Source organism: Daucus carota, chromosome 8, assembly GCF_001625215.2.
Source record: "Daucus carota subsp. sativus chromosome 8, DH1 v3.0, whole genome shotgun sequence".
NCBI lineage: Eukaryota > Viridiplantae > Streptophyta > Magnoliopsida > Apiales > Apiaceae > Daucus > Daucus carota.
The window spans coordinates 13,576,500-13,600,421 of record NC_030388.2 but is presented as its reverse complement, the minus strand read 5'-3'; the positions used below and the strand labels follow the sequence as shown (position 1 = coordinate 13,600,421).

The following is a 23,922-nucleotide window of genomic DNA, read 5'->3' as shown; positions in this document are numbered from 1 at the left end:
TTTATGGCATCTCGAATGAGTTTCTTAAATATATTACACACAATTCAATTTGTGATAAATTATATTATTATTATACTAAATCACGACTCTAATAATCATCTTTATTTGTGTTCTTTATTATTTTTTGTTGTCAGGTATTTTTGTTCTTTATTATTATTGTTATATCAAATTTAAAATCTATCAATAAGGAGATAAGTAAAAAAGATAGGAAAAAGCGTAAAACGGATGGAAATTGAACATATTATTGTTAAAAATGAAATGAAGAATGATTAGCCATCACCTGTAAATGAGAGGTGAGAGAGGATCCTAACTTCTTTGAGAATGGTTGGGACTCTATTAAAATTGTGTTCTCTACCATATTTTTCATTATTATAGCTTGGAAAATCAAATAGCAAATCTATAGGAGATACTCTTAGAAAATATAAATATTATTATTATACTGTAGTGTAGCACAAAAGTATTATTCCATATGTCCCTCTCATTTCTTTACACTTTTCTTTTGCATTACTCGACACGCATTTTAAAGCGCATATACAACATAGTTCCATAACTTTTTTTTGAAATTTTTCTTTTTTGTATAAAAGTTTAGATACTAAATTTGTATTCATAAGAAAAAAAATTTATCAAACTATATTTTATAAGAGCATTAGAATGCGTGCCGAGCCCTCGTCCCCGAATGTAAACAATTGAGGGGGAGAGAGAGAGAGTATGATTTTGGGCTCTGTTTGTTTCACAGGCAAACAAATGAACACGAGAAAAGAAGGATAACATTTTAGATATTCAAATCTCTGCTCTGATATCAGTTATTGGAAATGAGTTTAACATATAAAATGATGATATAAAACAATTAAAATCAAAAATACATTTTATTTAGTTTGAATCCTAATACAATATAGGTTATTCTTGATGAAAAACCCCGCTCCTTTTTCTTGAAAGTTACAGAGAAGATGTCTTCAATAATGCTTAAAAAATTATAGAATGAAAAGCAAGAGTGATGACTTTATAGACAGCACATTCACTCGTTACAAAAATATTTCTAAAACAGCTAATCAGAGATAGCATAACAGGTTTATTTATTCTTTGATTAGGAAACTGCAACCTGGACCACAACATTTTTATTATAATTTGTTTAGTCTATGTTTCATCATGTTCGTCGATCTCTAAGTAAGCTTCAAATTTCGTTCGTAAGCTTCCCACCTCTCATCTTAAAGAAAATATATCTCTGAAAATAGTACTGATAATTTGATTTGTCTGTCTCCATAATAGTAGAATTTTGCTGCTAAGTACTCATTTCCAGAATTGACTTCACAACAGCACTGACTTTGCATTACAAGAATACTCACGTCATAGACTTGTTCGCGGTAGTGTATTTGCCTTATCGATATCGGCTTGAGAAAGCGGTATGAATGATGCATCTTGTATAGTTCTCTTATCGACAACTAAAAATTTTGATATTTAGTTTTAGCATTTGGTAGCCTATTTGAATTTTGACTTGTAGTAAGACTGGCTTCTACACATATTCTACTTTTAACATTTCTAACATCACAAACTTATTCCTAATCTTCTAGGGCATGATTTTAATGATCATCTTATGTAGAAAATTTTATTGTAACTAGTTGAATTTGAAGAGAGAAATATTTCAGTTGTGAAATTATTGTTAAAGAGATAAATTGGTTAACAAACTTGAATGTAGGAACAACGTTCACTTGTTTTTCTTCTGATTGTAATTTTTCATTGTTTTGTTACATTTTCGTTTTACACTCCTTGTCGTTTCCTTCACCTTCACTCCATGTTCTTTTTATTTTTCTTTGTTATGCTTCATGCGCTCATACTTTGAAACATTGATGCTTCATTTTTATTTTTTCTTTCCAGCCTCTTTCTTTGTTGTAATCAGTTCGCAGATAATGATTATTCACTGCATGAGTGCGAGTCATCCACCTGATTTCTTTTATTACAGTCCTGGATCAAGTTATACAATCGGTGCGTCCGTTTGTTAGCAACCCAACAATCCCTTATCGATTATAATTATTCACGAATAAAAGAAATGGTCCCCAGCAGAATCACCAATAGTTAACGGAAGATTTTGGTTAACAAGAATTTTATGATTTTGGGGATTTAGGGTTTATTGAAAAAGAGGAACTGAGTTATGTTCTTACTATGCCTATCTTGAGAGACTTTAAGAATAAGTTACATTAAATACTGAATTGATTGATTTTAATCGCCTTCGAGTTGTGATATCTTCCGAAATTAAAAGATATCGTTTGGATATATTTTTATAAGAGTTCTCATTTCAACGAAAAGATAATTACTTGTGGCCAAGTAATTAATTATTAATCTAAACTGACAAAAGAAATATAAAAATGCTGAAAATAAGTTATGCCAAAATGTGAAATATCAATTCTATTTAAACACAAGTCCTATTACAAAATTTTATAAGTATAAAATTATGAACAAATACAAATTCCTGAATTTATTAATATGACTTAATCTTGTTATTATATAGTCATGTCTCGTTAAACATACTTATAAGTAATGGTCGGATCTTCCAACCCAATGGGTTTAACCCGTATTCTTGCGATGCAAATTTTCTAGATTTTTAATGTCATATTAAACTAATATATGCATACCAACATTTCATGAAAATGTTTTTTATATTGATTTTCATAACACATCACTATAAAATACTATGATAATTGATATATGTATGTTATAACTTATACTCCCTCCATTTCAATTTACATATCCACTTTTGAAAAAAAAAATTGTTTCAAATTAGTTGTCCACTTCAACTTTCAATGCAATATTTATTTCCAAAGTCAACTTATGATCACTTTTGATTTATTTTGCGTTGTTTTCACTAATAACATTTCACTGATTTCACTGATGATCATGTGCAACTATATATCTAATGAACTAATCTGGTTATATCTGGTTGAAAATTTAAAATTTTGACAGCAGTTACAAGCGCCGTGATTATTGTAACAAACTTCTCTTTCATTCTTTTTGTGTTCACAAAGTTCCTTTGGAGTGATTTTAGTTTTTTCATCACTGATCTATTTAACGCATAAATCTAATAGCTCCATCGTTCCATGGACGAGAAAGGTGTGAATTATATTTGATTTCTTTTGGTGTGTTTTTGTTTGAATATCGGAGAGATTTTGATATCTGTTTTATATACAAACAGGCTGTAAGCGCATATCTTTGGGACCTGATTCTCCTTCGACGCGTGATGGTGAACTTACCTTCATGGTAAACTTCAGATTCCTCCTATAAGGTGTTTGTATGTAAATTATTTCGTTAGATCCTCTTTCTGGCAAATCACAGGATTCAGGTCATATTATATTCACTGAAGATATTGGTCTGTGTTTCATAGGTATATGACCAGTTTTGTCAATTTTAATGTTAATGCATTCTCAGCATTTACGGTTTTCATGGGAGAATAAGTTTTAACACCCAGGTTTATTTCTGGTGCCACACAAACATCAAGTGAGATTGATAATGCTTAATTTCTCTGTATCAGTGACCTTTCAAGTCGACTTTGTCGCAAAGAAACTCTATTTTGTTGCTGATGGGTGTGAAGCAAATAGTTGGCCAATATCTTCCTCAACAGAAACACCATTTATATATATATTCTTAAATTGGATATGTAAGTTTACTATATTAACTGTGTGTATTAGATTCTGAGATAAGTCCTATTGTCATACATATTTATATTAACAGTCTTCGTCTTAAACTTCTCATTGCTTTCTTCTTCCAACCCTTAATAAGTCATCTGTAATTTGTTCTCCTTGATAGAACACTGATGTTCATCAAAGTGCCCCTTAATCACGTAAGCAGACCTCTGTCGATGAACATATAAAAGGTATCAACATGTTTGCACTCTCAATATGAATAAAACAGCGAAACTGTTATTTCACCTTGCGATTTAAATGATATGATTATTAGTAGTCACAATTCACAAAGGTATAAGTGTTGATTTTATATTAATTTAAACTGTGGAAGACAAATGAAAAAGGATTTTGAGGCAATGTAACATATGTGTGGTTTGTGCCTATTTATTGATTTACGAAAATCTTAAATTTCATAAGAATGGCTAGAAGCCGGGAAGCTGCAAAGGATAGTTCTTGTGCTAATGAGCAAAGCTACTAATGAGGTTTCGGAGAGACGGAACTTCAGTATCCAGACTGATCAAGAGGTTTTCTAAAAAGGGTAAAACATTATACACATGAACCCTATGGTTTTGATCTTTTGGCATTGTCTTCGTTGTTGTTAGTGTTAATTGTTTCTGTATTTGATTGTGTGTGGTGTCTGTATTGCAGGGTCTGAGACTACTCAGATATTGACACTAGACAATGGCTAATTATTGATTTGTTGGAGTTCTATTTCCACACCAAGCAGTTGAGAATTTGAGATGCATCCTTATTCAATAGGTAACTTATTTGCTTAATAATTTGTTGGATTTCTATTAGCAGTCTATAATATTCATATATGTATATGTTGGTATATCATATAATATTAAAGGAAACAAATATGTATTAACAGTAATATATTTCTATTAGCAGACTATAGTATTCATATAGGTATATGTTGATATATCAAAGGAAATCAAAGGCCTCAGACTTTCAAGTTTTTTGTTGGTTCACATTTTTTAGTTAGGCATCCGATATGTGAGAAATATGTGGTCAAGGTCTTACTAAGTGAATGTTGAGTACCTAACCTGTTTGATTAATAAGCCCATGCCAGTTCCCACTATGTGGAAGAGCTGGATACTAATTGTCAGTTTGCTGAGTTCTCGCTTTTCACCTTGGTACTTAAAGAATCTTAAACTGACCTTGGACTTTGATACAGATGAGATAAGGGGATTGCTGTGTTGAGATTTACCTACTTTAGAGCCTCTGTGTCTGAAAAGCCATTATCACATGGAAACCTGTGAGCTTCTGGTATCATGTTTGATTTGTTTACCTCTACTTTAACAACTTTGAGTTTTAAAAATATCCGTTTGCCAAAATCGTTAAGTGATTTAAACCTGCCTGCTTCAAGGAGTCCGTATCATGGACTACAAGATTCCTAAAAGACCTTGGGATTTCCCAACTTTATTGAGTCTAGAACTTGGTGAGAATAAATATCCCAATACCCAGAGTTCCTGTATCGGATATATTGGTAGGTGTATTTGTTATTTGAGTTCATCTTTTTCCTCCGTTTAACAATTTGTTTGTAATGTTATTTAATTATTGTTGTACCAATATATCCGCAGTGCATTCAAAGGCAGACTACCAATCAAACTCAAGACCATTTGCTCAGCGTCAAATTTTGACTTGAGTTAGTACTACGTCTCTGTTGATGCCATCTCCCGTCGAAAAGTCCGGTAAAATCTAAATGCATAGTTGATATGGATTTTGCAAACAGGTTTTTTTTTTATTATTATAGTTTTAACTTCATGTGCATATCTGATCTTGAACTGAAGTGGACAAGCTTGAACTGAAAAGCTTCTCTGGTCTTTTTGCAGTATGTGGATTGGCATGTGTGCTAGCTCTGATTATATGTTTTGCAATTATTATGCATAAGTTCACGCGACATCTGCCTGAGGAGCCTGGCTCACCTGGTGGCATCTCACATTCAGCCCGTCTTCAGACATTCCTCTCTTTTGTTGATGAGAAGAAAGTGGATTTAAAATCTAAATCCAAGCGAATAAATATGGAATTGGCTTCTAATGTAGTGGTAGATGAAGTTACATCAGTGAACAGATCAAATAGAAGTTGTAAATTCATGTCTACAAACAAGAGTATAAATACTCAGGGTGCCAGTGAAACCACCTGAAACTGTTACAAAGTTTCATGCCAGCAAGTTACAAAGCATGATGTATCATAGTTCATTCGGTGCTGCAAACTAATATTCAGTACTTAGCCATGCTGAATTGTTAGTTTGTTGCTGGCAGCTTTAGACAGGAAAAGATAATGAGAGATATTGGTTTATATGTAACCTACAGGCTACGACCTACTGTAAGCATTAAGCATAAATTTTTAAAGCATTTTTGAAATATTTGTTCATCGATACAATTCGCATAATAAACTGACATTGCAGATTTTTTTATTTAAGATTTACAGCACAATATTGTGTTCACCGGAATACAATGATTTAAAATTAATTAAAACAAATACTAAAATATATTTAATAATTTAGAAAACATTAATATATTGTCGATATATTATACTATTTTGAAAGCATTACATTATTTTGGCAAATGTTTACAAAATTTTAGGATGTTAAAATAAGACCCAACATGATCTTATACAATTCAAAATTCCATCTTCACAAAATTTAATAAAAATTATATTATTCACGGAATTTATCATTTTATAACATGCATTAAATAAAGAATATATTATTCTTAATATTTGAACTATCTGAAAAAAAAATATATCATAGAGCAAACATTCTGGGTATATTTTTAATTTCTGCGTTTTTAGAGCTATTATTATAAATAAAAATTATATTATTCACGGAATTTATCATGTTATAACATGCATGAATAAAGAATATATTATTCTTAATATTTGAATTATCTGAAAAAAATTATATCATAGAGCAAACATTCTGGGTATTTTTTTAATTTCTGCCTTTTTAGAGCTATTATTATAAATTTTAATTTAATAAATATTATACGAGTTTAAATATTAAATCTTAATTTACTAAATCTTCACAAATGAAAGGCTTCTTATGTCCCAACTGCAAGGATGCATAAATGGAATGGTTGGCTTCGTTTGAAACTTCGAATGCTTCTGTTTTATTTTTTTATTCATCATTTGTTTATGTTTGTAATGAAGTAGTGAGATAATTCTCATCAGGCTCAATTCAACTGACGAGGATTTGAATAAGAGCAAAAGCACAAATTGGAAATAGCTCTATCATGACAAACAATAAGAGTTACATTCAAACAAGACCCAATACAAGAAAAATCATGGCTTTTATTAAGGTGCTCATTTAAATAGCAAAAATTCTGAAACTAGACTTCACTTCGGACATTGTTTTAGGAACATAAAGATTCCAAACTCAGTGGTTTCAGTGATTTGCTTCACAAACACAATCATTTTATAAGCAATCTGCAAGTTCAACCAAACACTTTTAGTTGTATCATGTATCCACTGAACAAACATAGTTGACGAACATGGTTTATGCGCCGCTAATGTAGCGTTTGTTCGATTAACTAGCTTTGATTATATATACAAAGTATCTTGAAGTAGTACATGATATAATTCCTTAGATTACATTACAATTTTCTTTGCAAGAGATATTTGATAGATTTTATATTAAATATTAGATTTTAGCTCAAAGTATAATAGTTATGATTTGTACCACTTTGAAAAATTTATTATATTATGTGATAAACAGTCTATGAATTTAATCTTAAACGTGTTAGAAATAAAAACACGTAACAATATATCACGCGTATTTACTGACTGTCTACTAAAACACAATCAATCACTAAAATATAAAACTACAAACATTACCCGTGTGCGAAGCACGGGCCAGATTGCTAGTTAAACTAATATATGCATGCCAACATTTCATGAAAATGTTTTTTATATTGATTTTCATAACACATCACTATAAAATACTATGATAATTGATATATGTATGTTATAACTTATACTCCCTCCATTTCAATTTACATATCCACTTTTGGAAAAAAAAAATTGTTTCAAATTAGTTGTCCACTTCAACTTTCAATGCAATATTTATTTCCAAAGTCAATTCTACTCCACAAATCTCTTATTTATATTTTTTAGATCAACCTCATAACACATTATGATCATTCAATTCAATTAATTTATAAACAACCATTTTTCTTAAACTGTGTGATTTTTTGATATTTTTTTATAGTGGATATCTTTTTTTTTTTGGCCACAATTTATAGTGGATATCTAATTTGAAAGGGAGGGAGTAATAATTTAACACTTAAAATTTGAACAAAAAGATTGATTTCCGGAATTGGTTTCACAATAAAATATTTCTGGATAGTTTTTATTCAAATAAAATCATATTGAAATATTACATATTTTTCTGAAATAAATAATTTTATTTTCGATTAACAAATAAATTTACTTATATCTTGTGAAAATATATGTAATAATATATAGGGAATTTATTACGTATACTAATTTTTAACATATTTATTGCAAATATAATATTTTGTTTAGAAAACCACCCAAACATTTACATTTTACGTACCGAACTTGGTGACCAAAAGTAACAAGGAAACAAGTTGAGGCGACAAAGATTTTCTTCGCTTACTTTCACCGTTTCACGGCATAGGAGACGAGAGCTTCTGAAAAGTTACATCTCTTTATAATTGTTTTTAATTGGTTGCTTTTGATTGATTTCATGATTGCTTTTTAGCTAATTCAATGTTGCTCTTGTATTATTTGTATTGATCCCGCTGGGTACGCATTTTCACTATTTGCAATCACTTGTAATTTATTATGCAAATAACTATAATTTTTAAATAGATTTTTTTAAAATTATATTTGTGGTCGCATATGTGGTCGATAGTAGTTGCAGATATGGCTGCAAATGCAACGTCCGAATTTTTGCAAATATTTTAGAAAATAATGGTATTTTTATAAAAATTCTTTTAGACTTGAATATTTATGAAAAAAGGCCTAATATATTATTATAGTGAACTCTATATAGAAAAATATGATATGGAATGCCAATCGAGTATATTTATTATATTCTTCCCCATGCATCCGCGCGGCAAGACTGTGGAATATTTTAAAATTGAGATGGAATCAGATGTAACTTTTCCATGGAAATGTTTAGCTTGTTTTTTCCCTTTTAAATTACTTGTATATCTACTCTCCTGAGAAAACAAGTACTTTTGCATCTCTTTACAGAATATCTACATCTAAATTCTAATACTCCCTCCGTCCCAATTCTTTTGGCTTGTTTGACTTTTTATGGTCAAATTGATTAAATTTTGACTGAAATTTACATGTATTAAATAATTGAAAAAGTTTATAAAAAATATATTACCAAAATCTACATTTATTCTACTTTAAGATGTATGTTTCAGATTTTGAAAATCATATAAGAAAAATTAGTTATTACCGGTCAAAGTTTGGTCAATTTGACCATAAAAAGTCAAATAAGCCAAAAGAATTGGGACGGAGGGAGTACAAAATTTTCGTTTACATCAGCGACACCTGTGCTGACAAACCAATAATTCAAATGGGCCACAATGAAATAGACAAATATATTATTGATTGGGCCTGTTTGGTTGAGAGAAGCAGAAGCTGCTTCTCGCTTCTGCTTCTCTTGACCTGTTTGCAGTGGCGGAGCCAGAACATACATCGTGAGGGGGCACTCCAAAAATTTCCATCGAAATAAATCATAGAAAGTATAAAATCAACCATCACACTGTGTTCTTTCTTCTTTCTCTAAGTGTAATATAAATTCTCTCTCCTAAAATAATACTGGGTATTTGATATCTGGGTATTTGGAAGGGGGCACAGGGTGTGAACCAAAGTATGTGATTGCTGTCAAATGTGTGGGTCCCACATAATTGTTATTATTTTTTTAAAAACCAAAGGGGGCACGTGCACCCAGAGGTCTCTACCTCGCTCCGCCACTGCCTGTTTGTGTAAAGAAATAGAAGCACTTTTAAAAAGCTGAGAATGCTAACTTCTCTCTCACAGCTTCTGCTTCTTTTCCAAATACTTTATTAACTTCTTTACTTCTCACTTCTACTCCACTTCTTTACTATAAGCAAGAAGTCACTTCTTTTAAGCTAACCCAAACGACCCCATTGTGTAATGAAACGGACAAGAGGCATCTGATAAATCCCAAACTCAAATTTGTAGTAGTACTCTCATTATCTGCTTAACTGTCATCTAATTTTAAAGTGAAAGTAAACCAGCATTTACAAGTTGTATTAACTTAGGACTTCATTAGTACAACGTGTTTGTTTATGTTAGATTATTACCAACGACAAGTTTAATGTCGTCTATACATCCGCGAACATGCAGGAGATTCTAGAAATATACATACAATAATATAGAGATTCGTTTTCTTAATTTTCTAAAATAAGTTATAATAATATATATTATTTAGAATTTTAGAATTGCTTTTTAGAGATTAAGAACCAAATTTTTGAACGTTTAATTTAAATAATGTAGGAAATATGCTTTTGTGTGTTAAATTTCAGGCAATTCTCTAAATATATGAGGCCATTTAGTTCTGAGTTTTTCTGATATCATTTATGCATTTTGTTTTATTTCAAACCCATATTTAGTAGGTTTTGGTTGATTTTTTTATTTTTTTTATGATACCCATTACTCAAACCTATAAAATATGAGATTTTCGTATCAAGACGAGAGGTTGGTCATTGGCATGAAACATAGGTCTCAAGAATGAACTTTTTTTTTTTTTTGCTTTTATATTCGTCTCCATTTATATCATTACATGTAAATTATTAGCATAAAATGAAATCAATGACTCAAAAAATAATAAGTATTAATTTAATAATATTTTAAATTAATTACAATTAATGATTCATAATATTTTAATTCAATCATATTTATTCCACTACCAAACCAAACACATGATATCAGAAATGATAAGTCAACCTCGTACTACTTTAATTCGATCCTTAATTTCATCCTCATACCTCCTCAGCTTCAAACAAACGATAGCTCATTTGAACTTCCATCAAATTAATGATTATTTTGTTAAAAAGATTCTCATCACTATAAAGTAATTAACTAAAATATGATCTCGAATTATGATTAATTATTACAACTTATATGATTGAAATACAATGACCTGCATATTCAATAAATTTGAAATAATTAATATATTCAAGATGCTGTAGTTGGTACTAGTTTATTGACTAAGTAAAACATGATGTTATGATTGGATGAATTTAAAACCAAACACATGCGAAAATTGAAGAAAGCGTGGGCTTTTCTTAATTAATTCGAGGATTCTTGTTCCTCATTGCTTAGTTTTTGCAACTGAGTCGTCTGAACACCGCAACAGCCATGGAACTATTGTGAAGGTCAATTGTGAAGCTACCATTTTCGGGATTGATGTAGGCTGGATTACTCGAGAAGCCTTTGTATTCATTTTCAATTTCAAGAATCATTGGATTCATTGTGTTAAGCAGTCTGGAAACAATGCGGCTATTTGTTTAGCTCGTTTTATTGTTTATTAACCTGATTGCATTGTCAAAAAAAAAAAATCTGCTTTGATTCACATCTAACAACCGAGTTGAATATTACAATGCAGTAGAAACAAGAGCTGAACATTTTAATGGTCTACGTGACCAGGTCTATATATTTGCTATCCATAACTCATCTGCCAACCCAGAAACATTAACAATGGGAAACTTGTTTAACAGAGAAGCCACTCCTTTGCCTATTGAAACAACCTTCAAGCTCCAAACTCAAATTACCACTTGGTCTCAAGGTACTTATTCTGTTACTGTAATCACTCTATCCTACTTCATTTTGTATCTTTCTTGTGTTATATCACTCTGGACATTGGCTTCGATGTTTGGTGGCGTTTGGCCGGGCTTAAAAGCTCGGATTCTGGGTTTTAAAGTTGGAAGTACTTATTCGTACTGTCTGTGTTAAAAGTGAAGAAGTATAAGAAGTTGAAAATACTAGTTTTTGTTTCATTGGTTTTACTTCTTTCTTAAACACTTTAATCACTTATAAGTCTTAACTTGCTTCTAACTTCTACTTCAGTTCTTTACTTTAAAAAAGGAGCACTTATTTTAGACTCAGCAAAACGGCTCCTTGAGATTACATTGTCAGATTCTTAATGTTCATTAATTTATAGGAACTGATGGCTTCGGAAGTGGAACCATTGATCTCGGAGGCCTGCAAGTGAGACAAATCACAACATTTAACAAGGTCTGGGCTACATCTCAAGGTGGTCCTGATAATCTTGGTGCAACCTTTTATGAACCGGCTTCAGTTCCAGATGGTTTCTTTATGCTCGGAAGCTACAGCCAATCCAACAACAAGCCACTTTATGGATCGGTTCTGGTGGCCAAAGATATCACAACTGCTGAATCCGGAAATGCCAAGATTTTGGAGAAGCCTGTTGACTATACACTTGTATGGAGCAATCAGGGTGGAAATGGATACATATGGCTTCCAACGCCACCTGAGGGCTACAAAGCCCTCGGGCACGTTGTCACTTCCTTATCGGAGAAGCCATCGGTTGATAAAATCCGATGTGTCCGATCCGATTTCACGGAGGTGAGTGAGACTGATGCATGGATATGGGGATTAAAGAAGGAGGTTGATCCAAGTGGATTCAATGTGTATGGATCAAAACCAGCTACAAGAGGGACCCAGGGTGTAGGTGTGCCAGTAGGTACATTTATAGTCCAAAATAATGGGACTGCAGCTTTGTTAGGATGCTTAAAAAATGTGCAGCCTGATTTTTCAGCCATGCCTAATCTAGATCAAATTCAAACCCTGATGAAAAATTACTCCCCACTAGTGTATTTTCATCCTGATGAGGAATACCTCCCCTCTTCACTCAAATGGTTTTTCGAAAATGGGGCATTACTATATACCAAAGGGGATGAATCGAGCCCCATTCCTATCGAGCCCCCTGCGGGCTCCAACCTTCCTCAAGGGGGCTCGAACGATGGGGCATACTGGATAGGCCAACCGAGTAATGGGAGCTTGAGAAAAGGCAATTTGGGTAGTGCAGAGTCTTATGTGAATGTTAAGCCCATGTTTGGGGGCACATTCACTGATCTAGCTATATGGATTTTCTATCCTTTCAATGGAGCGGCCAGGGCCAGTGTGGCAGGGGTGCCCATCCCATTAGGCCAAATCGGGGAGCACCAGGGCGACTGGGAACACGTCACATTACGGATCAGTAACTTCAGTGGTGAACTACGCAGCCTCTATTTATCCACACACTCGAATGGCACTTGGGCTAGTGCTCCGGAGCTTGAATTCCAGAGCAGTAACAAGCCCGTGGTGTATGCGTCGTTGCACGGGCATGCATTGTATGCAAAACCAGGACTTGTTTTACAGGGAAGTGGGGGAATTGGGTTGAGAAATGACACAGCCAAAGGTAAAAATGTGATGGACACAGGGGAAAGGTTTCAGGTTGTTTCAGGGGAATACTTGTCCATTGTGGAGCCAGCGTGGGTGAATTATTACAGAGAATGGGGTCCAAGAATTACTTATGACCTTGCCACTGAGATAAACAAAGTTCAGCAAAGTTTTCCAGAGAATTTAAGAAGTTCATTTGCAAGTTTTGTTAAAAGTTTGCCAGCTGAAATATTGGGGCAAGTTGGACCAACTGGGCCTAAAATGAAGAGCAGCTGGAGTGGTGATGAGAAGGTTTGATAATGTTATATTCATTAGTCCGGTTAGTTCTTCCGATTAATTCCCGAATCACCGATTAGTCTGTCGAAGGCACCCGACCGCCCTGGACCGTCTATGGAGTTTTAGAACACTTGTTTTAGTGCTATTTCATAATACTCATTGTAATATGGACCTTGTTGTATCTGCTTTTGGCCTGATCAATAAACTTTCGTTTATTATAAAATTATTTGGAGGTGAATGACTATTATTTGCATGACCCCTCAAAGTAATACATATTGGTGCTGGAATGTCAAAGAAATTTCACTTTCTAAACTTAGACCAAATTATTGAATTCTGATCTCACGGTGAATTCACTTTTTTACGTTGATCAAAATTGTGATATAAAATTCACACTTTTTTTCATAATAAACCTCGGAAATGAAATTTACAAAGTAAAATGGCTAAAAGCATCCTTGACGCTAAATTCATAAATTATTGGTTATAATGGTTATATGTCAAAATACAATCATGAAAAATCTTTAGTTAAAATATGAGTTGACATAATAAAAATAAAAATAAAGATAGTCTCATAATAAGTTAGCATTCTCAACTTTTTATAAATGCTCCGGACTTTTTACATAAAAGAGTAAAAAAAATATAAACCGACTTCTTATCCAAAGAGGTCGGAAGTGTCAACAGTCAAACAGGCACATAAATCAAGTCTCAATATGTGTTTGTTACTCCTTTATCTCAATTTATAAGTCTCTTTTGAAAAAATTATTTGTCTCTAAATACTTGTCTCACAACATTTTCAAAGTAATGTTTTAATCCGTCTAGCGCTGTTTAATCGTTAGACGGGGAAGATTCGTCTAGCGCTTAACGGATTTTCCCCGTCTAGCAGTTAAAAAACGCTAAATATGTTAAAATTTTGTTATAACCAGGACCGCTCGGATTACTTAACATGTTCCTGGCAATCATATGTTAGGGACTAATACATAGACTTATACTCACATTTTAATTTCGAGGATTGACAATAAAATTAAATATCCAACTAACATTTTATTAAAATGTTTAATTTTTTCAAAAAGATTTATAAATTGAGACGGATGGAGTATTTAAGATCGGGGAAGAAAATAAACGTCAAATTTAGATAATACTCCCTCCGTCCCAGTCATTTGTATACAAATGACTGGAACACGGAGACCAAGAAAAGGGGTAAAAAATGAGTAAAGGTGGGTGAAAAGTGAGTATAGTGGTGGGACCCATTTATATTTAATAATAAATTTGAGATAATGGAGAAAAGTAGTGGGTATAATAGTGTTTATATTATTATAGAATGGAGATAGTGGGAGAATGTAGTGGGTGTAGTACTCCCTCCGTCCCTAAATACTTTTCCCATTTGTACTTATCACGTTTGCCAATACACAGTTTCGACCATTAATATTTTTAATTTTATATTTGTATTAAATATAAAACCTTCACCGTATTAAAGTACACATAAATATGAATCCAACAAGATCACTCATGACTATATTTTATCTTATAGATTAGACGTAAATTAGTAATTTGTCTCATGTTATGAACAGTGCCGACATTGCAAACGGGAAACGTTTTTTGGGACGGAGGGAGTAGTGTTTTATATTATAAAAAGTTACTATTTTGGGAATGTATAGAAATGATGGGACAACCCAAAAAGGAAACTGTATAGAATTGATTGGGACGGAGGGAGTAACACCGTAAAACTCAACAATTTAGGTTGCTTTACTAGAAATGCGGAGGGAGCATCACCACAAAAGTAAAGCATACTTGTGAAGAAGAAAACAAAGCAAGCGCATACTACATACTACAGAGTGTGAGAGAGAGAGAGTATGGGGATATCAGCATCATCAGAATCACGCGTGAGCCAAACCCTCCGCAGCTCCCCCGATTTCAACTCGGTCATCAACTCAGTCTACCAAAACTCACTCTCTCTCACTCAACACGCTTTCCCAGGCATCAAGCCCTACCAACTCCTCTCCACCTCCGACCAAATCCACGCCTCTCTCACTCTCCTCAACTACCCTCTCGTCCTCAAATGGCTCCCGTCGCCACCCACGCGCTCTCAGGTCGACCAGGCCTTCAAATCCCGAGACGGACAAGAGATGACGCTAGATGAGGATGCGTTTAGAGATTTTGCGGTTGACTTGTATGCCAACGCAGTCGCGGCTAGTGCGGGGAAGGCTGTTGTGGTCGGAGGATCGGTGACGCTGGCCGGGATTGTCGGGGTCGGGGTTGTGGCGGGGAGGGGAAACGGATTGGTCAAGACGGCGGTTGGGGTTTACGCGCTCGGGGTTGCGCTGGCGTTTTATTTTCGAGAGTAAATGGAACAATTCTGTCTTGTTTGTTTTACATGCTCTACTTGTAATTTGTGGACTTATTATAAACATTAATATAACACAACTAAATTTTAAATTATATTTGTTATTTAACTTTCTCCTTCGAGTAGTTGAACCAATTTCCGATTAATTAATTACTCCCTCTGTTTTTTTTTATATGACGCTTTGACTTTTGGCACACATTTTTAAGTGCTTTGACTGGGTAGTTAAAAATATTATTTTTTAAATTTTCTTTTTCTGAATAAAAATTTTGATTATATATTATTATTCAGAAAAAAAAATTCAAAAAATAATATTTTTAACTACCCGGTCAAAGCACTTAAAAGTGTGTGCCAAAAGTCAAAGCGTCATATAAAAAAAACCAGAGGGAGTACTCATTTTAGATGAATTAAATTAAATTTGTTATTTAACTTTCTCCTTCGAGTAGTTTAACCAATTTCCGATTAATTAATTACTCTCCAAGATTCAATACAAGTTTCTTTTGGAAGAATTTTTTGTCTCATAATACTTGTTCACTTTTAGTTTCTAATGCAAATATATTGACATTATTTTATAATTACTCTTCTTGAAAGTTGTATATCAATTAATAAAGGTTGAATATGAGTCTACATTCATACATTTATTAGGGGTACAAGTGAGAAATTTTTAAATTTTTATCTAATTAATGTTTTCTTAATATGTGTACTCCCTCCGTTTCAAAATACATGTCCATCTTAGAAAAAAAAAAATTTATTTCAAAATATTTGTCAATTCAACTTTCAGTGTAAAGTTATATTTCCAAAATTAACTCTCCTCCACATATTTCAAATTTATATTTCCAAGATCAACCATACACCACACATTAGGATCAATTAATGACTTATTACACATCTTTTTGCTCAAAATTCACTTTTCTTAAACTATGTGATTTTTTTAAAGTGGACATGTAATTCGAAACGGAGGGAGTAATTTTCAAAAGAGACATGTATTATGGGACGGAGAGATTAGTTAATTTTAATATATTTTTAAGGAATTAATTATCTAGTTGATCATTGAAGTGAGATTAATGTATGTAAGTCTAATAACATTTTTCAGTGACCAACTTAATATATTAAACCCACTTAGGTGACCTAACTAGATAATTAACTCTATTTTTAATTTTTAAGTGATACTTAAATTTCAGATGAATTATATTAATTCTTGGCCGTTAGATGCATATCTAGCGGCCTTGTATGATTTTTAACAGATACCTAGCATACATATGCTAAGGACCTGGACATCTAGCGGCCTTGTATGATTTTTAACAGATACCTAGCATACATATGCTGAGGACCTGGACTCATTATTCAAATAGAAATGTTTTCTACTCTGTAATACCAGAAGTGGCCTTTGAAGCAGTCGATAAGAATCGTTCGATTATTGGCTTGCAGAGTTCTGGCGATGTAAGTGGACATTTTATAAAACGTTGTATTTAATTACCTACAACTTAAAGATCAGCCTATGGGTATAAAATGTCAACAACCAGTCGTACAGATTTCACCATCAAAGTTTTGTTTGTTTGATCAAGGTAATCCCAGCATTCTTGTGTTAAACAGACAGTCATTGCTGGATTATCAGATATAGTAGTTAGGAGATGAAAGAAAAACTTAGTTTCCCATCAGTGATTATGTAAAATGAATGGATTAATGCTGATATTGCAATCACATACACTATTTACTTGTCTATTTCAGCTCTCACGGATTTAATACAAGAAATTGGCAGAAAAAATTATAAACAAAGATTTTCACTCATCGTCAATTTCAAGACCTGGGATGTACTCCAAGCTCACATCAAAAATGACTGGACTATTAGGAGCCACTCTCGGCCTTCCAGGGGCTGAAGTCAGACCTTTCGGAAATGCCAGCTAGAGAAAAGAAGAAAGACAGCATTTATGAATATCCAGAGTGTCAGAAAGATGCTTCATAAAAGACTATTACATGGATTGAGAAGGAGATAGTCTGCTGATCACTGTGTCATTGAAATCAGTACAAAGAGTTCAAAATACATGATTTTTGGGAAAATAACTTACAGATCCGGGAATATATAGTCGGCGCTTTCCTCCAACTTTCATGCTCAGAATACCTTCATCCAAACCCTTGATCACCTGTTATATTCTTTAAATTAGGCAAAACAGTACCCGAAGATGTACTATACGCCTCACAATTTCACAGAATACATGGATCAACTTGAAAGAAAGTATAACCAAAGTAAAAAAAGTTGCATGCTTAAAATTTTTATGTTGCGTATGCAGAAAATGTGTTTTAACAGTAAAGAACAGGAATCATTTAGGTAAACCAACTTATAGTCACTTTCTTGCGTTCATGATGTGTAAACTAGTGTTATGGTGGTTCAGGAGAAAGATCTAAAATAAGTATAGAAATAGGATCAGCTTAGGAACCAAAAGCTTCTTTTCAGGACATATAAACAGAAGCTATAGTTTGAAATTACCTGCCCAGATCCAACGCGGAAGATATAAACTTGACCTTTCTCTAAAGAACTGTAAGTAAAAAGAGAATCAGTTAAAATTAATCTACAGTTATTCACATTAGGTCGAAGCTGAAAGTGTACTTTGGACTGTGGACCACACAGTGGCGGAAGCACTCACAAGTAGTTTTACCTATCGAATATCTGTCCAGATGGAACCATTGCAACACAATTTGCTGCGACCTGCAGATGATGAATAATGTAAAACCAGATAGAAAATCACAAAGGTGAATAAAACTCGGACTAGAAACATCTACAAGTTTTGGTTATGTTAATCTTATATTATTGTCCGCTTTTTGTTATTTTTTTCATGCAGTATCGTTTTTAGCTTTTGCACCATCACCACCCCACCAGAAATTGTCGATACTTAGCAATATAGATATTAAAATCTCAAAGTCAAAATCAAATTACCATAAGTTTCTAATGACTATATGAAGTTTATTAAAGCACATGTCATGACATCCAAGTGCTGTAGAATATGGTTGTCGATATTTAATAATGTTATGAAATTGATAAAGGTTATTTCACCTTAAATAATAATATTGATTATATTCGCTAAAGAGAGAAAGAAAGAGATGAGAAAATATTCCCAGAGTAGGAGAAATACGGAAGACTTGATATTTCATTCCATAGAAGCTATAGTGGTGGAGAGTCTATAACCATATCTGAGGTTCACATGTGCTGCCAGTGGTGGAGAGTGTATAACTGTTTTTGCCTCCACTACTTACTTGAATATAAGAATCAGAATATTCCCACCAGTTCCTAAATTATACCTGTCTGTTTAAGAGGATATCTGTAAGGTCTGGGATTTTATGATCAAAAGTACCTCTTCTAGGTGGTAAACCTTTTGGTTCTTCAAAAACAGATGCAATCTCTTTATTCAATTGCTGTAACTCTGTGTTTTTTGTAGGACTTGCAACTGTAGCATCAATCAATACCAGAGAAGGTACTCTGTAGTCTGTTCATTGGTAATACAAAACAATGAACAGCACCCTTTAACATTTTGATGGAAGTCTGTCCCTCAATGATCTTAATTTTGTTTCTTTGATACTGCTATTAAAGTTATTTGCTCATCATTCAATATGAATTCCCTTTGTAACTACTTGAGATTTTAGTGCACAAATCTCAAGGTTGAGAGCCACTGAACTCCCAACACCATATCAACTACCCAGAGATATCAGCATTATCCATTCATCATCCGTTGAAAATCTTTACAAATGTGTTTACAAACAATGTGATTCCCATCTGCAACTATAATGGCTTGTGCTGAACTTTTTTCCAAGTGACATTCCAATTCTTAACACAACTCAAATCTAAAAAACTTTGTGCACTGCCTGATACCACCAAAATATGCACACATTTACCTTTCATAACCCCCTTCAACCTCATAGTCTGTAAATTTTGGTTACCAGGTAATGCATTGACAAAAATGCAAGACTCCACCTCATCCAAAAGATGTTCAATTTCTTGTCCTTGTTCCTCAACATCCACTACTGAGTCGATACTCTCTCCTACCACTTCCACTGTGAATAACCGCGGTTCTTTAAATTTGCATTTGTGACCCTTTTCATATTTTTTTTATCACAATAATAACAAAGTCTTTTGCTATTTTTTCAGACCTTATATATTATTGGTGGTAGTTGGCTTATGAACCACCATTTAAGTGTTGGTTTTTGTGTTTGGTGTAGGGAGTAGTGGTGGTTGGTTGTTTGCCAACAAGGGAATGGCCTGTAAGGGTTTAGATTGACTAATGATACATTTATAAGTTTTCTGGTCGCAATTTATGGCCTCTTCTTTCAACCTAGCATATTCTACAGCCTCTGCGATAGTTGCAGGCTTGAAAGCTCTCACAGAAGGCTTAAAAGTGGCTTTCAATTCCCCAATAAAACTATCCACGATGTATTCATCTGGGAGAACATGATTATGCTGTAACATCAAAGAACTAGCAGCCTCAAATTCGTCTATGAAATTCTCTGATTGACCACTTTTGATGCATTTTGTTAAATCGTTCCACAATCCTACCAGACCCATCATCTCTAAATATTGCTATTATAATAAAATCATCCAATTCTACAAACCTTGTATTGCAAAATAACTCGAAACCCATGTTCCAGCTTTATCAATCATATGCAAAGAAGCCAATCTATTTTTTGATCATTTGAAATCTTGCACAATTCAAATTACCTGGTACATTTCTTAATCCATTATCTAAGGTTGTTGTCATCAAACTAGGGAAAATTAAGCTTAAGAGTAAATTGCTTTAGTTGGTTCTTAATTTCATCAATTTACTCAATGTACCTTCAACTTCACGATTATGATTTATGAGATTCTTGTCTATGCGTATATACTTCTAGTTTTAAATCTACTATTTGAAATTTTTCTTCCACATCGCGGACCAGTTTCTGGTAATAGCCAGTATAACGATACCAGTGTGTGAGTGTATGTTGTATCTATATAGTACTCCCTACGTCCCACTCAATTGTATACGTTTGTTTTTCACTGTTCGGCGCGCATTTTAAGGCTCTTATAAAATATAGTTCTAAAACTTATTTTTAAAATTTTCTTTTTTTGTGTAAAATTATAAATGTTATAAAATCGTATACATTGGGGACATACAATTGTATACTCCCTATGTATAAAATAGTATACATTGGGGGACGCGCCCCGTCCCCCAATGTGTACTATTGGCCGGGACGGAGGGAGTATAACAGGAAGGAAATGCTCCAGTATCAATGATATAGGTGGAGTTCACCTTTAACAAAACATCTGATTATATTCACTAAAGAGAGAAAGAGATGAAAAAAGGGATTCACAGAGTAAGATAAGAAATACAAAAGACTTGTTGTTTAATTTCATAGCGACAAATGATTACAATATGCAGGTTTATATACCAGACTAATCCTGCCAGTGGGTGGGGAGTCTATATATTGTTTTTCCCTCCACTACTTATATAAATATAAGAAACAAAATTTTCTGCCAGTTATATAGCTAACGCAATTGACATGTACTACTCGATTTCTACCTATAAAAGAAATATTTTAAATGATATTTAAATATGTGACAACGATTGTTCTTTTTCTTGGCCTTGTTATTGTTTTAAATGATGTTTGCATTATTATTAAAGTAAACATACCTGAAAACCAACAGGAGGACTAGGGCCTGCTCCAACTTTTATATCTTTATACTGCAAACCTGACTCTGTAGTTATCATGGGTACCTTCAGAAACGAGACAAGTTCTTAATATATTGTAATAGTATCTTCTACAGAAGTCAATGACAAAACCACTGTACACTGCAATACATGAAGGCTGCGGGATGAAAATTAATATGAGGATATTTAAACCAATTTGAAGTTGACATGGAATGAACTGCAAGTCAAACAAGCATATACACAAAGCAGTGACTAATCAAAAGCATAATATATTGCTAAAAGACACATTTATTAGTTAATATAATAACGGGTATTCAGTCATTTATCAAAAGATTGTATGTGTTCTGGGCCTTCTGGTCCTTGACAAAGAGCCAAAGCATCTTCTCTGGTGTTACATAGTCATGAAAACACGAGTAAACAGCCACAACAAAAGTTTGAGTTTTAACACCCAGTTCTGGACCATTGCTTGACACAATAACATAGGTGAAGAAAGAACTTTATATGATGCACTTTGCTTACAAACTGACGTCCATTTACCCAGTTTCAAAGGTTTAAATTGTTTGAGTTGAGGTTTGTACTCAGACTATCTTCATGACGAGTGTTACAATTACACACACACAAAAATTGATATTTATGAGAACTTTCTGAACAGAAAAATATAAATTTGAGAGAGCTAATTAACCTCACCATACATTTTCAAGCTCTTTTTGACACTCTTCATCACATAGCATTGGTTTATCCTCTGGTGGCAAACCAGCTGACTTGGCATTAGATGAGTATAGTAAGTGGCTAGATACGCCAATAGTTAACCCAATCATATTCCGACGTGTAAGAAATGACACCTTATATTCAACCTCAGTTTCCTTGAAAGTTTTTATTTCAGGTTCTGAACTCAAGCACCGCATATTCATGCATTGGAGTTTGCCTCTGTAAAGCTGATGATTTGCGGAAAAACATTTAGAATATGAAGATCCTACACAATTGGAAAACAACCGTTATAGGAACACAATTTCAAGATATAGTAACTATAAGATCTGCCACAGATTTTACTTACTGCTAGTTGAGCAGATAACCTTGTTAAAAGATCCAGTTTTGTTGGAAAAACATATATAGCTATCCCTCAAAATGTAGAGTTATATCTTCTTTATTTATTTTTTGAGTTCGCACAGGCGCTTTAATTATTGAGCTAAATGACCAAGAAGTTTCTATAACACCTAAACAAATACTCTTAACTGAAAGGTAATGAGTGAAGAAGATGTATAAAAGTCCTTATTGTTAAAGCCTGATATTTTGAAGAGATCAGGACCTGTACAATATACGTTTACTCAACAACAATATACAGTATCCCGCAGCTAAGTAAAAATAATGTATTAAAGTTGCTAAAAGCATTAAGCCAATAAATCCATCTAAAGTTGACTATACAACGATATCTAGAATCATGATTTGAGTTGACATCTCCAGATAACAAGGTACTTTTGTTCTACTTTTATCTAATTTTTGTTCCACACAAGACGTTGATTTATTTAATAATTATGACGCAATGGCTTTGAGTTTTCGCCAATATAATAAATGTAATCAATCAATAGATACTGAGTTTACACTAATCCGTATCCACTACCTACCAGACATTAGTAATTGAAGAAAGTTTCTAACGAGACATTTCTAAAGTATATGATTCTATGAAGCCTCTCTGCTAAAACATGTTTAGGTTTTAAAAGAGGCGGTTTCAGCAGACAGACAGTAACTCAAGATGGCAAGCTCAGGTGATAGTCAATGTCTCACGTTCAAAATTCGTATCCTAATATTCTCAAAGTTTCGGTTGTAACAAATTTGGGATAATGATGATCTCCTCGACTCGCAAAAGAAGGGATTTATTGCAACTATTAATGTTGAATAATCCAACTAAGCCCCAAGCAAGACCAAGAACACTTTTTGATTTTCCTTTAGAGAATGACAAGATATAAACAAACCACTAATGTGTCATACTAATGTACACTAAACTCTCTCTGCAAATATGCATATCATGAATGTACCATTTCCCAAATTACCAGATTAAAGTAATAGGGTGAAATCTACAAAACCAACCAATATTAACATGGGTGTAATCAGTTGCTAATGCTTGAGGACAAAAAATTCTACTAGTTACTAGTATATTCAATTCAAGAGAGTAAGTAAATTATATGTATATATAGCACATTATATAATTCATGGTTTCAGCAGTAATCCAAAGAATGAAATTACCAAGTGGAGGAAGCAGCTGCAGAGATATGGAAGAAGCCATACAGGTGGAGTTCAGTGAATCGAAGTGGATGGATAATGGTGATATATATGGCCACTATATCTATCTCTGCCTAATTTACCAATGTATCCCTCTTTACTTGCCTAATTTACCAATGTATCCCTAATTTACCCAAATCTAAACTTCATGCTCCCTGTGTGGTGCCATGACTTTTTACTTTTCACGCATTTCAATATGTTCGGGAGATATATTAGTAAGTATTATTTTTAAAATTTTTGTTTTGTCTAAAAATATAGATTTTATATTTTTATACAAAAC

General features: G+C 33.2%; 2 protein-coding genes and 1 long non-coding RNA gene across 5 annotated transcripts; 2 read left to right on the top strand and 1 right to left on the bottom strand.

Annotated features, from left to right (window-relative positions):
• Positions 1–3,509: 3,509 nt before the first annotated feature.
• On the top strand, positions 3,510–5,988 carry LOC108199128 (uncharacterized). 3 transcript variants are annotated; one of them, XR_010286568.1, is made up of 6 exons: positions 3,510–3,862; positions 4,089–4,209; positions 4,320–4,430; positions 4,849–5,160; positions 5,255–5,365; positions 5,507–5,988. It is a non-coding gene; the product is annotated as an uncharacterized LOC108199128 (long non-coding RNA). The 3 variants fall into 3 exon arrangements; XR_010286569.1 differs by having other exon boundaries at positions 5,255–5,406; XR_010286570.1 differs by lacking the exon at positions 4,849–5,160 and having other exon boundaries at positions 3,514–3,862.
• Positions 5,989–11,271: 5,283 nt separating this feature from the next.
• LOC108197686 (hypothetical protein At1g04090) lies at positions 11,272–13,581 on the top strand. Its single transcript, XM_017365376.2, has 2 exons — positions 11,272–11,466; positions 11,842–13,581. Exons 1-2 carry the CDS (start codon positions 11,379–11,381, stop codon positions 13,377–13,379), a joined length of 1,626 nt encoding a protein of 541 aa, XP_017220865.1. The 5' UTR covers positions 11,272–11,378; the 3' UTR covers positions 13,380–13,581.
• A 3,774-nt stretch (positions 13,582–17,355) lies between these two features.
• Positions 17,356–23,721, bottom strand: LOC108197561 (peptidyl-prolyl cis-trans isomerase FKBP16-3, chloroplastic). The gene is made up of 7 exons (XM_017365210.2): positions 23,607–23,721; positions 22,058–22,338; positions 21,348–21,431; positions 18,348–18,397; positions 18,179–18,227; positions 17,760–17,834; positions 17,356–17,594 (listed from the first exon to the last, which is right to left on the bottom strand). The coding sequence occupies exons 1-7, from the start codon at positions 23,644–23,646 to the stop codon at positions 17,475–17,477; spliced, it is 699 nt and encodes a 232-aa protein (XP_017220699.1). The 5' UTR covers positions 23,647–23,721; the 3' UTR covers positions 17,356–17,474.
• Positions 23,722–23,922: the final 201 nt, after the last annotated feature.